Genomic DNA, 15100 nt, shown 5'->3' on the forward strand with positions numbered 1-15100 from the left:
AATGCAAAGACAAAATTTGGCTAAAACAGTAAAACCCTCATCCGTAGTGATAATTTGTGCACACAAATGGGGGCTCTGCGGCTTCCATGTCTGACTTCCATAGTCTCCGTCTCATCAGCCCGCTCATCCTTGTTTCCCCGTGGCCGCAGCAGCCACCTCCTCAATGTACGGAAACTCAGTTCTACCGCCAAGGTTGAGGTTGCTCCGGCTGTTCAGGAGCAAGGCATCACGCCTCGTTCCCAGGATTTCAATGCGTGGTACCTCGATGTAATTTCCATGGCTGAACTCGCTGATTACGGTCCGGTTCGTGGTACTATGGTTATTCGACCTTACGGTTATGCCATCTGGGAAGCAATTCAGGTAGTAATTATTATGCTGTAGGTGTTTGTAAGTGGTTAATTGCAGTCAATTTAGTCATATTGAGAAAATGAACTGAACACAGAGTGAAACTGAAACCTTTCTATAACGTAGCCTATGTGTGATTTTGCAGGATTATTTGAACATTAAATTCAAAGAGTCAGGTCATAGTAACATGTATTTTCCACAGGTATGTATTAACTATTAACTCTATTGATTATTAGTTGTAACTAGGGCTGTAAACAAACCGAACAACGCCTTGTTCAACGGAATTTTTTATTCCTGTTTATTCATTAAGGAAACGAACAAACAGAAATGAACACAGACGATGTTATTTGCTAACCAACAGTGGTCAGTGTTAACTGTTCGCTCTGGCTACCTAGTTTGCGTTGTTTTTTTTCTTTTAGCATTTATACTCATATGTTAATGTACATATAAATTTATCACATAATACTTATATATAATAAGATTAGAAAAGTCATTATTTAGTGAACAAACATAAACAAAACGTTAACTAACATAAATGGACGTAAACAAACACATTATCGAACGTTCACGAACGCAATTGAATGGACACGGACGAACATAAACAAGCTTCCTGCCGAACAGTTCATAAACTGTTTGTGGAACTTTCAGTTTGTTTAAAGCCTTAATTGTAACTGAACTAATAATAGAGTTTACTTTTTTATTAATTCTGATAAAGCTATTGTGATTGGCTGCAGTTTATACCTTATTCATTTATAGAGAAAGAAGCCAGTCATGTAGAGGGTTTTAGTCCAGAATTAGCTCTTGTGACAGTTGGAGGTGGGAAAGAACTTGAAGAAAAACTTGTGGTACTTATTTAGTTGCTCTTATTTGATTGTTTTGTAATTTATGTATTTTGGATAGAAATGAAATTTTAGGAATGTTAATTTTAAGTTGGATAATTAAGACCTGAGTGTGACTTTGATTCTTGCAATTCGTGAGGCTCGTGCAGGTTCGACCTACTAGTGAAACCATTGTCAACCACATGTTTACTCAGTGGATTCATAGTTATCGTGATCTTCCTCTTATGATCAACCAGGTTCTCATCTGGTTTAATACTTTAATTACTCATTGTCATGTTTATAGTTGTAGCACTCTGTACTTATTTCTTTAAAATAATTATTATTAATAGTGGGTGAATGTTACACGGTGGGAGATGCGAACGAAGCCGTTTATTAGGACTCTTGAGTTTCTATGGCAAGAAGGGCATACTGCACATGCTACTCCAGAGGAAGCTGAAAGAGAGGTTTGTAATTTGTATTAACTTTTATGTATAAAAGACTCTACCTTCTTGGCTTCTTGTTCTCTTTTAACAGGTTTGTGATTCTCAAATTGCAGGCGATGCAAATGATTGATGTTTATACAAAGTTTGCTTATGAGCAAGCTGCAATACCTGTTATTCCGGGTCGGAAATCGAGGGTAGAGACGTTTGCTGGAGCAGATAGAACTTATACAATTGAAGCTATGATGGGTGACCGTAAGGCCTTGCAGGCTGGAACCAGTCACAATTTAGGGCAAAATTTTTCCCGTGCCTTTGGAACACAGGTTTTTTTTTCTTATTTAATTCATGTTAATAACTTTAATTTGTTGTGGAATGTTTGGAATGCATAAAAGGAGTAGAAAGGAAGAATATTTAGTACTTATGGTCGAAAATTTTAGTTGCTGTTGACTGGATTTTAGGATTGTAAATGAACCGAATGAGCACGAACGAGACATGCTCGTATTTGTTTGTTTAACTTTAACCGGAAAAACGATCGAGCATGGACGATTAAACAAACAGAGTTTTCCTGCTCATATATGTTTGTTATGAAAATAAACTGTTCACGAATGTAATCGGACGAACGTAACTGAACAGGGATGAACTGAGACAGACAAAAATGAAAATAATCGAGCGAAAACCAATTAAAGTAAACATGAACATGAAACTGTTAGGCCTAAAAAATTAATACATCTAGACTAAATTGTAATGGGTGATATTTCAATTTCATAAAACCAGACTAAGTTGTAATGGACCTGAAAATTTTAAACAGATATGTAAATGAATGTAAACGAACTAACATAAATGGATTTAAATGATTAAACGAGTCATGTGTTCATGTTTGCTCGTTTAACTTAATGAACAAATGATGTTCGTGTTAATTAAATAAATGAATTTTCTGTCGAATGGTTCACGAACAGTTCATTGAGCTTTTGGTTCGTTTACAGGCGTACTGAATTTAGCTTGCGAATAGATTTCTTAAGAATCCAATACTTTATTGAGAACCAAATTGTTTTTGCATTATTACAGTTTGCTGATGAAAATGGTCAAAGGCAGCATGTATGGCAAACGTCATGGGCTATAAGTACTCGATTTGTTGGTGGTATCATCATGACCCATGGTGATGATGCTGGATTAATGCTTCCACCAAGACTGGCTTCTATACAGGTGTTATTCTTTAATATACATGTTGTAAGATACAATATTTATTACTTTCAGAATTGTTACACTTTCAGTGCACTTTTATTATCATTTTATCTTCATGACAAGTTTGTTTCATGATTCTAAGGTGGTGATTGTACCAATTTGGAAGAAAGCTAATGAGAAAGATGAAGTTCTCGATGATGCATTGTCGGTCAAAGATGTTCTTCATTCTGCTGGGATTAAAGTAAAGCTAGATGATTCTGATCAAAGAACACCTGGATGGAAATTTAATTTCTGGGAAATGAAGGTCAGATATAAAATAGAATTTTGAAGTAAATATTGTTTTCTAAAGTTATTTTTAATACAATTATCTTGTGCAGGGTGTGCCACTAAGGATTGAAATCGGTCCGCGTGATGTTTCAAGCAAGAGTGTGGTGATATCTAGAAGAGATATTCCTGGAAAACCAGGGAAGGTTTTTGGAATATCTATGGAGTCTTCGGTTCTTGTACCCTATGTTAAAGAAAAGCTGGATGAAATCCAATCATCTCTTTTGGATAAAGCTATAGCTTTTCGAGATAGGTATAGGCAATATAGTAATTTACTTCAATGTTTATTAAGACACAAAAGGGTATTAAGGCTAACGAGTATTGATCTTACTTCAGCAATATTGTGGATGTGAGCTCTTATGATGAACTCAAAGAGGCGATATCACAGGGAAAATGGGCCAGGGGTCCATGGGTTGGAAGGTATGTTATATATGATACATCTTTTAACTTTGTGAATATACTTATTTATGTATTCTTTCTACATCTGACCTCTTTCTGTTGACTTTTTAAGTGATGAGGATGAACTGAAGGTCAAAGAAGAAACCGGGGCAACAATTAGGTGTTTTCCTTTCGATCAACCTCAAGGACCAAAAACATGTCTGATGACTGGTAGTCCAGCTGAGGAAGTTGCAATATTTGCGAAATCTTACTGATCACCTGCCCTATTCAGAATGAGGTATTCATTCTATTCTTTTAACTCTTTATTTTTTTTTTTTTTAAAAAAGAGACATGCTCTAATCACTATAATACTTTAAATCCTCAACATCGTACGGTAACATTGTGGTATTATGTTATTCGGACAAAATTATAATACTAGTGCATACAATTATACAAGGGCAGTTTTCTACTTGGCACACGACCACATTAAGTTGACTTGGTTTTGGATTTATACCTGTTTCAGCCTTCTTTCATGTCATTTATTTGGGTGGAACACAGCATCTTTAATTATTATGTAGGGTGTAATGGTAAAAAATGTTTTATGCAGCGAAGTCAGCGGTAGTAGATTAGCAAAATGAAGAAAGAAATACGTCAAGAGATCGGAAAGGAAGGTGTGTTCGAGGTGGTCGAATCAAAGCAACACAGGTGGAGGAATACCTTGCTCTATAGCTAACAAAGACACGTTTCTTTCGTATGCACTCATTATTTTTTGACAATAATCAACGTATCATGTGTTTTAAATTTTATTTTTTTTGTATTCATGTGTTATTCTAGTAAAATCTTATAAACTAGTAAAAAACAAATCTGGTGAAGCCTTTTAATACATTAGTTATCTTTACTTGTATTAAGCCTTTTGTTTCATTGCTATTTATGCTAACTGCAAGCCGGTATGGATCAAACCGGGCCTGTTGTGAACAGTTCGGTTTTTGGCTCTTGTTTTGAAAAGGCTAAGTTTTTGGGTTGACTCAAAACTGGATATGTTATTTTGTTCCATGGCGGGATGTCGTTTGCTATAGTGAATAACTAGACTAGAAGTTTGTGTCCGGTTTATATTGTGTTGGAACCAAATCTATTCTTAACTGGTTATTTAAGGTTTTGGTTGGTCTTAGCAAGCTGGGCAGCTTTAAATTCCATCTGCTTATACAAATAACTAAAATACGAGAAGATCTATTTATCTATTAAGACGTTGATTTAGTTATATAAGTTTTAAGTCAAATGGATTAAATTAAAGGATTTAGGAAGGGTCAAAATATATAAATATTCATGTCTTTTAACAAGTAAAATTTAGATGATTTAACAATAACATAAGACGTATTATTAACCGTTTGCAAAAGATAGGGTAAATGTGGTCTTGAGACTACTCCCATTGGCAATCTCATAATGAGATTGGTGGACCCAAAGTTAAAAAAGAAATTGGAAAAAGAAAATAAAACAATCTAGATTGGCAATCTAGGTTGGTGGAGCAAACCAGATTGCAATCCAAACTAACCCCAATAACTTAATTATTCAATTAACTTTTAATATTCTAAATAAAAAATAATTAAATACACGATATTTCTTAAAAAAAATTATGAACATTCCGACATAAATTTAATTAAAAACGGACTTCGTTAAAAAAATACTTTTTTTAAGTTGGGATGAGTTGTGAATGTGTGTAAAAGATTGGGATGAGTTAAATTATGTAAATTGAAGAGAGAGAAATTAATTTTATAATGTGAGATTGTGAATGGGTATAGTATGAGAATGGCTGATCTCTTAGGGGGTGTTTGTTTTTTCTTCAAACATCTTCAAGGGAGCTAATGTCTGCAGGCGCGCAGACATTACCCTTGAAGACTGTTTGTTTTTTTTCTTAAAACAGATCTGAAGTTATCTTCTTTCATCTTAAAAGAAAAGCAAGGAAATCTTGCTTAAAACATCTTCACAAAAAAACCCTACTCTTCTCCCTTTGCAGCCACCCTCTCATCCACTGCTCCTACCACCGTCCGCCAACACCACCACCCACCGTACGCCGCCACCACCACCCCCGTACCCCGCCGCCACCGTCCACCACCATCCACCGCCACCACCACCGTCCACCACCCACCATCCATCACCACCACCGTCCACCACCCACCATCCATCACCACCACCGTCCGCCACCACCACCACCATCCATCACCGCCACCACCACCATCCATCACCCACCACCACCACCATCCATCACCGCCACCACCACCACCATCCATCACCGCCACCACCACCGTCCACCACCCACCATCCATCACCACCACCGTCCACCACCCACCATCCATCACCACCACCGTCCGCCACCACCACCACCATCCATCACCACCACCGTCCACCACCCACCATCCATCACCACCACCATCCATCACCACCACCACCATCCATCACCACCACCGTCCACCGCCAACCAAAACCATCCATCACCACCACCCATTGTCCACCACCACCATCCACCGCCACTACCCACCGTCCACCGCCACTACCACCATCCACCACCACCACCTTCCACCACCCACCAAAACCAAATCGGCATGGCAAGCAAAGACTAAAAACTAGATGTAACTTGAATAAATGACTTCTATCTTGTGAGATAAGTTTGACAGTTATGCAGACAGTATCAGCTTATAAAAACAAACAGTCTTATATTTTCAGCTTGCAGATCTTCAGACCACATCTTCAGTTGCAGACATGAAAACAGATGAAATAAGCTTGCAGACAGTTTATGTCTGCAAAAACAAACAGCACCTTAGTCTCTTACCATGCCTATTTCCATACTCTTCTCCTTTTCATTTTATCCCACACTATATCTCATTAATTGCAAACGGGTTATCTGTTACATGAAATTAAATAACATGGCATATAAAGTTGGATAACTTTTATAAAGTTTTGTCTAAAAAAATTGTGAGTAAAAATAAACTTAATACCATTTCACATTTTCCAATAGCAGTACTGAGACATATGAGTATTTTATATAATTTATGAATAGATGTCTTAAAATTAAAATAAAAACCCAATTTCATCTTTTATAATACCTTACATTGACATGTAAAACGTTATTGATGAGTTTTGACTTTTAATTTCTTATATCTATTTTTATTTATTTATTAATATTTTGGTTATAATACAAAGACACGAATGGTTTGTCATATCAGCATAATCTTCAGGGTAATGGGAAAGAAGTTGAGGAAAATGTTGTTTCCTAAGATAAAGGTTTAAGGATACAATGGGACTTAAAAAATGTAATGGGTGAGTGGGAGAAACCTTGTGATAATTCGCGAGATTATTGTTGACTACAAACATAATCTCGTAAAGATAGGTTGGCAACCTTGTATGAGCATAGTTCGTGACCCGGTTCAACCACCCGAACTGTCTGACCCATTTAAAGATGGTCCAAACCAGGTTCAGTTGTTTGTTTGTTTGACCCTCTCAAAACACTCAATTATTCGTATGTTTGTAATAAGAAGAGCTAAAAGACTGAGAACAACACTCTACCAATAAGTCTTAATGGTGCACCGAGAACAACACTCATTAAGGACATTCTCAAAATCCATTGTATGGAGTTTTGATTGATACTTTCCCTCAAAATAAGTGAACTTGGGCTTGTTATAATCATTGAAGAGTCTAGTTTGACTATGTTTTTTACACCGGCTAACTTAGATTCCAAGTATTTCATGTTATTGAATTAGTGCAAAGAGTCAGGAGTAAAGGTGCCAACTGGAGCAAGACTGTGGTGTGAGTTGATCGTAGAAATGTGACACAATGTAGCTTACCCTATGATGTTTTTGTGGTGTAAATGACTCGTAGAGGTTCTAAATCATGTTGGGGATTTAAGAAGGGTTATGTGATATCTTATTATGGAGCATTTAAGTTGTCGTAACTAGCGAGCATGAGAATCAAGGACAAGGTGAATACATAAATTTTCTCAAACAATGGTTAACTTGGTGAAAATATGTTTTAGCTTATAATTTAGTTTCACACAACTATCGTAAACACATGTTGTTTTATACGTCATATTGAACATGTGTACTGTGGTTAGAAAATATATTCTTTTACTTGTTACAGTGTTACTTTACTTAGTTTCAACCTCAAGTATAATACATGTAGGTATAGCATGCATAAAATAAACATGTAAATAATCACTCATTTAATAAATATGATAATGCATTGACTAAAAAATCTTAATTATAATTATAGAATAATAAAAATTGCATGGCAAATATATGTAAAAGTATAATATGAATTATTGAAAAAAATGCTAGTTATTTAAAAATTATAACACACGCGGTTTATATAAAATCGAAAGGGATTACTAAAAAGATAGTTAATTATTCAAAATCTATAACACGCGGTTAATATAAAATCGAAAAACGTTATAAAAAGGAAAAAACGGAAAAAACAATGTTACGAAAATAAGTGCTCTGTATTTAATATATACATGGAGTAATAATAATACTTGGGATCCGGTAGAAGTTGGCAAAAAAGTCAATTCTTGCCCCTACAAAATCACATGATCGCATCAAAAGAGAGAAAAGGTCTAGTAGTATTGTATATCTTCCACTTATACGACAAACCTTTAATCATAACATTCAAAGTTTGGTAAACAGTAGCTTCTCCGCCAATCACTCATACAACGGCTGTAGTTAAATAGTTAATTACACGTATGGTTCATATGATTTCGATAAAATAACTCTTTACAAACTTAAATTTAAGAGTATCAAGTTTTGAGGTTTGTCGTTTTGATTTTGTAGCGAGGTTGGGGTGTAAAGCAATCTCTGTTAATTATTCTGTTAATTGGAAGGACATTTTAATCATTTAAATTTGAAAGACTAATTATGTAACTTATTGCGTACCTTATGAATGTTGTTTAGGGGCTCTTTGTGTATCTACATACAATATTAACAGGATAAAGTATATATGACAAAAACAAAGAAAGAACTATACTATTTTTATTTTAATCGGCAACTAATCTGCTCTTAAGTGACCTAGAGACGCACAGATTTGAACACCTCTAAAATAAAAGAGATGCACCTTAGGGAGAAGAAAAACTCGACCATATGTATTACATTATGAGTAACATGTGGCATGCTAACACCCAACCAACCATCACATAACCTGACAACCACCCTCGCTGAAGGCCAAAAACTTTTTTGTGTTTAATCCATATTTAAGCGGCTTTAGCTTAATATTTCTATTAAAGGAACCAATTTGGTTTCAAAATAAAAAGAGACTTTGAACTTTCAAAGAAAAAGTTAACGTTTCAAAGGATATGATGTGGTGGTAACTGGTAAGGTATATTCCCTTTATTTTAGAGGGAGAATGTTCAAATCTTACAAGGTGCACGTATAGATTGTTTTTTAGAATATTTAGAAATAGTTAGTTTGTTGTTCAAAAATAAAATGAAAAGTCAAATATTTAAAATCTTCAATCATATCATAGATGTAAATTAACTTTATGGAAAATCAAATGAGAATAGAGATATAGTAACAAATGCGTTTAGAACTCTGGCCCCATGCACTCCTTGTTTGTAAATGTGTTATCATATCTAATGACAAATACATATGCTATATTGAAAGTTGAAAGTGATGTGTTAAAGACACCCAATTTAGCACATTACGGGATGTGATATGTTATATGTATATGTAAGTGCATATAATATCTTCTTGCCACGTTAGAGAATAAGCATGTGTGTTTGTTTTTTTGGTCTACTTATAGTTAAAGATAAAGGATGTCCATAAGCTTCAAAGAGAACTTATTTATAATCTAATTGATAGGTGACTGATTATGGTTATGGAGTAAATTATAATCTATTTGATATGTGACCAGTTATGGTTATGGAGTAAGTAATACTAAAAGTGAGTAGCATTATGTGATGAGTTTTTAAAAGTATTAAAAATAAATACTATTTACTAAACAATTGATATCGCTAGACTATAAACTAATATTCGAGTAAAATCCTTATCGTGTTCTAATTTTAGTTTAAGTATACTGTTTAATTTATGGGGCACCAAACCCCTGCCATGCTATCAACTTTCATATGTCAAACCCATTACGCGATAGCCAAAGAAGGCGTCAAAACCATTTTCTCCAAAAGTTCAACATAAAATGGAGGAGTGAGATGTCGGTTTTATCCTCAATCAACCAATTACTCCTTTTGTTTCTTTAGTTTAATTGTTTGATTAAACCTAGGGTGTTTTTCGGGTCGGGTTATTCGGGTTTCAAAGTTTTTAATCTTGATACGAAACCCAACTCAAATCTCTCACGGGTTTTTCGGGTTCAGGTAATTCGGGTTAGGTTAATCGGGTTTCAAGTATTCTTAAAAACTGAAAAATAAATGAAAACTATAATGCTAAAATTAAAGTTACATATTCTTCTTCTTCGTAACATAAATAACCAAAATAAACCGACATCAACTGATAATACAATTCAAAAAAAGAGTAAAATTTAACAAAGTCAAACCATAATAAAAAAAAGCCCAACATAAGCAGAAAATGTACGGTTGCTATTAGTGATAAGTAGAAAATATAAATAAACAAGGTGAACCGAGAACACTCAACCTGGGTCGGATAGTCGATAGGGACGGATTCCGATAACCTTAGCGGCTAGGGTTAGCATACTATACCTAAAAATATATTTTGTTTTAAAACTAAAAGTTTATTCAGGTTGACCCAAAACCCATAAATTAGACCTGAGAATCAACCCAGATTACTTCAGTTCGGGTTTAGATTTTTCGGGTCGGGTTAGTTTGGGTCCGGACACGGGTTTTCTTAGGTTCGGTTTCAGGTAAAAGTGATGGCCCTAATTAAAACTACTACACCAAAGTTAAAGGGCGAGTTAGCTAATAGTTTTTTTTTTATCATTAAATAGCATCATCAGTATTATAGTAATCGCTAGCTAGATGATAAGAAGGAAACTAACAATTATTTGAGATTAATCACGATTAATCGATAATTAACCTGCACTTAGTATGGATTTTTACGGGCATAAATAGTAGACACCAACAGTTTTGGGTAGTTTACATTTTAGTATTTTACAATCCTCATCATCATATGTGACGAAGAAAAACACAAGTCACACAAGTCACATATTGTCATCCACATTAACTAACCATCGTCTCCTTTTCAACCTTCTCTATTCGCATCCCGCCATTAAATTCTCCTCACTTTCTTAATTCTTCTTACAATTACAATACAATCATCCACAAAACTTATCATCATCAAAAAATGGCTACAAATTCCATAAACACTCACTTTCTCTCTCTAACTCTGTTTCTCACACTCATCTTTAACCTCTCAATTGCCTTCACACCACAAGACAACTTCCTAATCACCTGCGGCTCAAACACCAACACCATTTTCGCCGGCAGAGTTTCTATCCGATTCCATTCAACCCGGGTCGGGTTTCCTCTCCTCACACAAATCACTCACTCTCTCTAACCCAAACCCTAACCCGAATTCGTTCCACATTTACACCACAGCTAGACTTTTAACTACCGTATCCACTTACCGTTTCAATATTAATACAACCGGAACCCATTTGGTACGTCTACACTTTTCACCTTTTAGTTACTTGAATTACAATCTCAGCACTTCCAATTTCACTGTTTCGGTCAACGGGGTTTTAATTTTGACCGATTTCCGAGCTGACGTCACTACTGTTACAGAATTTATTCTCATGATAGATAAAAGTAAAACCCACTTCGATTTAACCTTTAATCCGTTAAATAATAATGGGTTTTCGTTTGTTAATGCAATTGAAGTGTTCTCAGCTCCAATTGATCTTATTGTTGACGGTGGTGCAAAGCTAGTTACCGTTGACGGAATTCAAGAATTTGGTAATCTGACGTCACAGATTTTGGAAACTGTTTATAGAATTAATGTTGGAGGTGTTAATATAACACCTTTTAATGATACCCTTTGGAGGAATTGGGTTCCTGATGAAGAGTTTTTGAAAATAAAATCGTCTGCGAAAATTGTCTCCACCATACAAACCCCTGATTACCAAACGGGTGGTGCTTCGAAAGAAGTGGCTCCGGATAATGTTTATATGACAGCTCAGGAAATGAATAGAGGGAATTTGACTATAAATTCTGTGTTTAATCTGACTTGGGGGTTTCCGGTTGATTCGGGTCGTGGTGTTCGGTATTTTGTTCGGTTGCATTTTTGTGATATTGTTAGTCTTTCATTGAATCAGTTGTATTTCAATGTGTTTATTAATCGGTTGTTAACGTATAAGGATCTTGATCTTTCGTTGCTGTCGTTTCATGTGTTGGCGTCTTCGTTTTATGCGGATTTCGTTGTTGATTCGGATGGTTCCGGGGTTTTGGAGGTGAGTGTTGGCCCGTCGGATTTGAGTACTAGTTTGAGAAAGAATGCGATATTAAACGGTGTGGAGATTATGAAGATAGTGAAGCCTAAGGATCAGGAATCTTTACCCGAAAAGAAGAACATTTGGGTTTTGATTTGTTTGATTGTTGGAGGGTTAGTTGTTATTTGTTGCTTGGTATCAACAATCTTGATTGTTGAAATTGAGGAAGAAAACTGGAGGGAAAACGAGACGGGCCGAGAGCAACGGGTGGACTCCGTTACGGGCTCTGAGCTCGCATAGTAAATATTCGGAAGGAACGAATAATACTAACACTTTAAAGATTCCTTTTGTCGATATACAGTCCGCAACGAATAATTTTGATAAAAGTTTGATTATCGGGTCGGGAGGATTCGGTGTAGTTTACAAAGGCGTTCTTCGTGACAACTTAAAAGTTGCGGTGAAGCGAGGCGTGTCGGGTTCTAGACAAGGGCTCCCGGAATTCCAGAGGGAAATTGCGGTTTTGTCCAAAATCCGACACCGGCATCTTGTTTCTTTGGTTGGTTATTGTGAAGAGCAGTCTGAAATGATACTTGTGTATGAATATATGGGAAAGGGCCCGTTAAAGAAACACTTATACGGGTCGAATCTACCACCATTGTCGTGGAAACAACGGCTCGAGATTTGCATTGGGGCAGCGCGTGGGCTTCATTATCTTCATACGGGCTCGGCACAAGGTATAATTCATAGAGATGTGAAGTCTACAAATATATTACTTGACGATAATTACCTCGTGAAAGTGGCGGATTTTGGGCTATCGAGGTCAGGCCCGTGTACGAGTGAGACTCATGTTAGCACGGGTGTGAAGGGTAGTTTCGGGTATTTAGATCCCGAGTACTTTCGAAGACAGCAACTTACTGATAAATCAGATGTTTACTCTTTTGGGGTCGTGCTTTTTGAAGTTCTTTGTGCTCGACCCGTTGTTGACCCGTTACTGGGTCGTGAAGAGATCAACTTGGGCGAGTGGGCGGTCCGGTGGTAGAAGAAAGGGTTGCTTAAATGGATCGTGGACCCACGTATTGCTGACCAGATAAAACCGGAGTCTTTGAAAATTTATGGGAACACAGCAGAGAAATGTTTGGCGGATTATGGTGTTGATAGACCAACCATGGGTGATGTATTGTGGAACTTGGAACACGCGCTTCAGCTTCAAGAAGCCGAAAGCGTGAATGCAACAAGCAGCGATCAAACCAGTGCGAATATTGCGGATGGTGTTGGCTCGAGCAATGTATGTTGATTTGTTAATGAAGTTGTTGATTACAACTGAGTGTCTAAACTTATTATAACGGTGTGTCTAACTCATTTAAAACAACGTTCGACATTGCTAAATCTCGTCTTGCTTTTGCTAGTGCGATGAATTTCGGATAACAAAGTGTACATTTCTATCCTAAACATGTTTATTAGATAAATGTTCGTGGCAGAATAAACATATTAAATAAATATTTATTTTGATGGTATATTTTATCATGTTTAATAGATGGAAAAAGTTGTCATCATAATGGCGTTTAGCTGTCATTGTAAGCATTCAAGCTAAAGATACCACTCACGGGTAATGTGTATTGCTCAAGAAGTCAAGATTATTTACATGACGGGGTGACATGTAGGCTCGTCTAGGGATAATTTATGTCTATTATAATATCATATTTATAAAATAAAATAAAATAAAATAAAATAAAATAAAATATATTAGTTAAATTGGTGAGTTTTTCTTTCATTTTCATGAAACTTGTATTTAGGACAAGAGAGTTGGAATTTAAGGACGAAAAATTTATATTATATTTAATGAAATGAGTATATATAAAAATTTTGAATTATTTGAATGCATATTTGATATTAACTTTTTATAAGATAGACATGAAAGGAAAAAAAACACTTTTTATAGTTAAGAAACCACATTTGTTTCGCGTGGTGTGTATTCTTTTAATAATGCTATATCTATTTTACGGGTTTGGTATACTTTGGTCCCCTTTGTTTGCTAAAGCATAATCATGATGCATTGGCAGCATTGCTTTGTATAATATAAGTGGCATTTTATTTATATAAATAACAGGGTTGCTCAAAACCATGGATACGGATTCAATCAGATTAGGTGTATGAAGCTTGGGATGAAAAACACTTGAACTTGGCTTGAAGTTGTTTAGGTTTAATTTAGTTTGAATATTTAACAAACTAATATTGAGTAGCTCGCAAGTAAGTTGACCCATCGACAAATCTAGTTATGAGTCCTTATGGTTATCACACTAATATTGAGTAGCTCATAAACAATTTGTCTTGTTCACACATCTAATTATTTGTCCATTTGAGTAAAATACCAGCATTTCGGGATCACACTTTGAATATTATCCAATTAAATGCGATGTACACATTTGAATGTAGAGATTAAGGGTATCGAAGAAAAGTATTCATATATAAGCTGTAATACATTATTCAGGGAACCTAATAATAAATAATAAGTTTTAACTAAATGTTTTTGTGACTTTCTAGTTGTCCTCCTCCGTGTATTTTCTATACCATCTATTATATGCATGTATAGCACATAATATACGAACGTGTAATATATTATGCATACGTATAAAGTGTATATGCACACGTATACTATGATTTGAGGTATAATGAGAGTGACGTGCTAACAAAAATACATAATTGTACGTTATAAGGTGAACTTTCACTTATGTTTAATCTCTTTATGTATTTTTGTGTCTATTTGTGTTTTCTATTTTAAGTGTAATCTATCATTTTGTCATTTTTCATATAGATGCATTGTATAAATTTGAATAGGTAATTCATTTTTTCCATTTATTTTGATATAATTTATATAGTTGTTGCTACTATGTCCATGTCTGACATTCCTAAGCTTAGCTCCAAATCGGTAAACAAACAAAAAAATTGTTAGAAGGTGACCTGGAGCCAGATATCCAAAACTCTCACTGGCACTCAAGTTAGTAATCGGAATGAGACAAACATGCATATAAACATATTCATTGTGTATGAGCATTTGGGTACATATATATAGAAGGCAAGAGATAGGGAGTGAGGATGTGATTGTCCGGGAGGGTCATGATGGGAAGACTCCCTTTGAGTAAATAAGGAAAGACAATGAAAATGTCATTTTGAGTAAAGGGGGAGCTGCCATCGAAAGATGATGAGGATATTCTAATATTTACAGGTTAAACGGGAAAAAAGAAA

The 15100-nt window shown here is 35.5% G+C and overlaps 1 protein-coding gene and 1 pseudogene across 3 annotated transcripts; both read left to right on the top strand.

Moving 5' to 3' along the window:
• Nucleotides 1–54: 54 nt before the first annotated feature.
• Nucleotides 55–4395, top strand: LOC143598991 (proline--tRNA ligase, chloroplastic/mitochondrial-like). Of its 3 annotated transcripts, none has more exons than XM_077077064.1 (12): nucleotides 55–360; nucleotides 491–547; nucleotides 1080–1190; nucleotides 1334–1420; nucleotides 1514–1627; nucleotides 1720–1926; nucleotides 2669–2806; nucleotides 2928–3089; nucleotides 3163–3362; nucleotides 3446–3529; nucleotides 3621–3785; nucleotides 4095–4395. In XM_077077064.1, the coding sequence occupies exons 1-11, from the start codon at nucleotides 67–69 to the stop codon at nucleotides 3760–3762; spliced, it is 1596 nt and encodes a 531-aa protein (XP_076933179.1). In that variant the 5' UTR covers nucleotides 55–66; the 3' UTR covers nucleotides 3763–3785; nucleotides 4095–4395. The 3 variants fall into 3 exon arrangements, with proteins under 3 accessions (XP_076933179.1, XP_076933181.1, XP_076933180.1); XM_077077066.1 differs by having other exon boundaries at nucleotides 4110–4395; XM_077077065.1 differs by having other exon boundaries at nucleotides 4113–4395.
• Nucleotides 4396–10695: 6300 nt separating this feature from the next.
• On the top strand, nucleotides 10696–13151 carry LOC143598992 (putative receptor-like protein kinase At5g24010 pseudogene; annotated as a pseudogene).
• Nucleotides 13152–15100: the final 1949 nt, after the last annotated feature.

This window comes from Bidens hawaiensis, unplaced genomic scaffold (assembly GCF_021521415.1).
Source record: "Bidens hawaiensis isolate Kalapana, Puna unplaced genomic scaffold, B.hawaiensis_p1.1 tig00051343_1, whole genome shotgun sequence".
In the NCBI taxonomy this organism is placed as follows: Eukaryota; Viridiplantae; Streptophyta; class Magnoliopsida; order Asterales; family Asteraceae; genus Bidens; species Bidens hawaiensis.

Coding starts and splice junctions, on each gene's coding strand:
- LOC143598991 (XM_077077064.1), top strand. CDS start 67: ATGGGGGCTCTGCGGCTTCCATGTCTGACTTCCATAGTCTCCGTCTCA. Junction 1,927..2,668: donor CCCGTGCCTTTGGAACACAG/GTTTTTTTTTCT, acceptor GCATTATTACAG/TTTGCTGATGAAAATGGTCA. Junction 3,090..3,162: donor TTAATTTCTGGGAAATGAAG/GTCAGATATAAA, acceptor TATCTTGTGCAG/GGTGTGCCACTAAGGATTGA.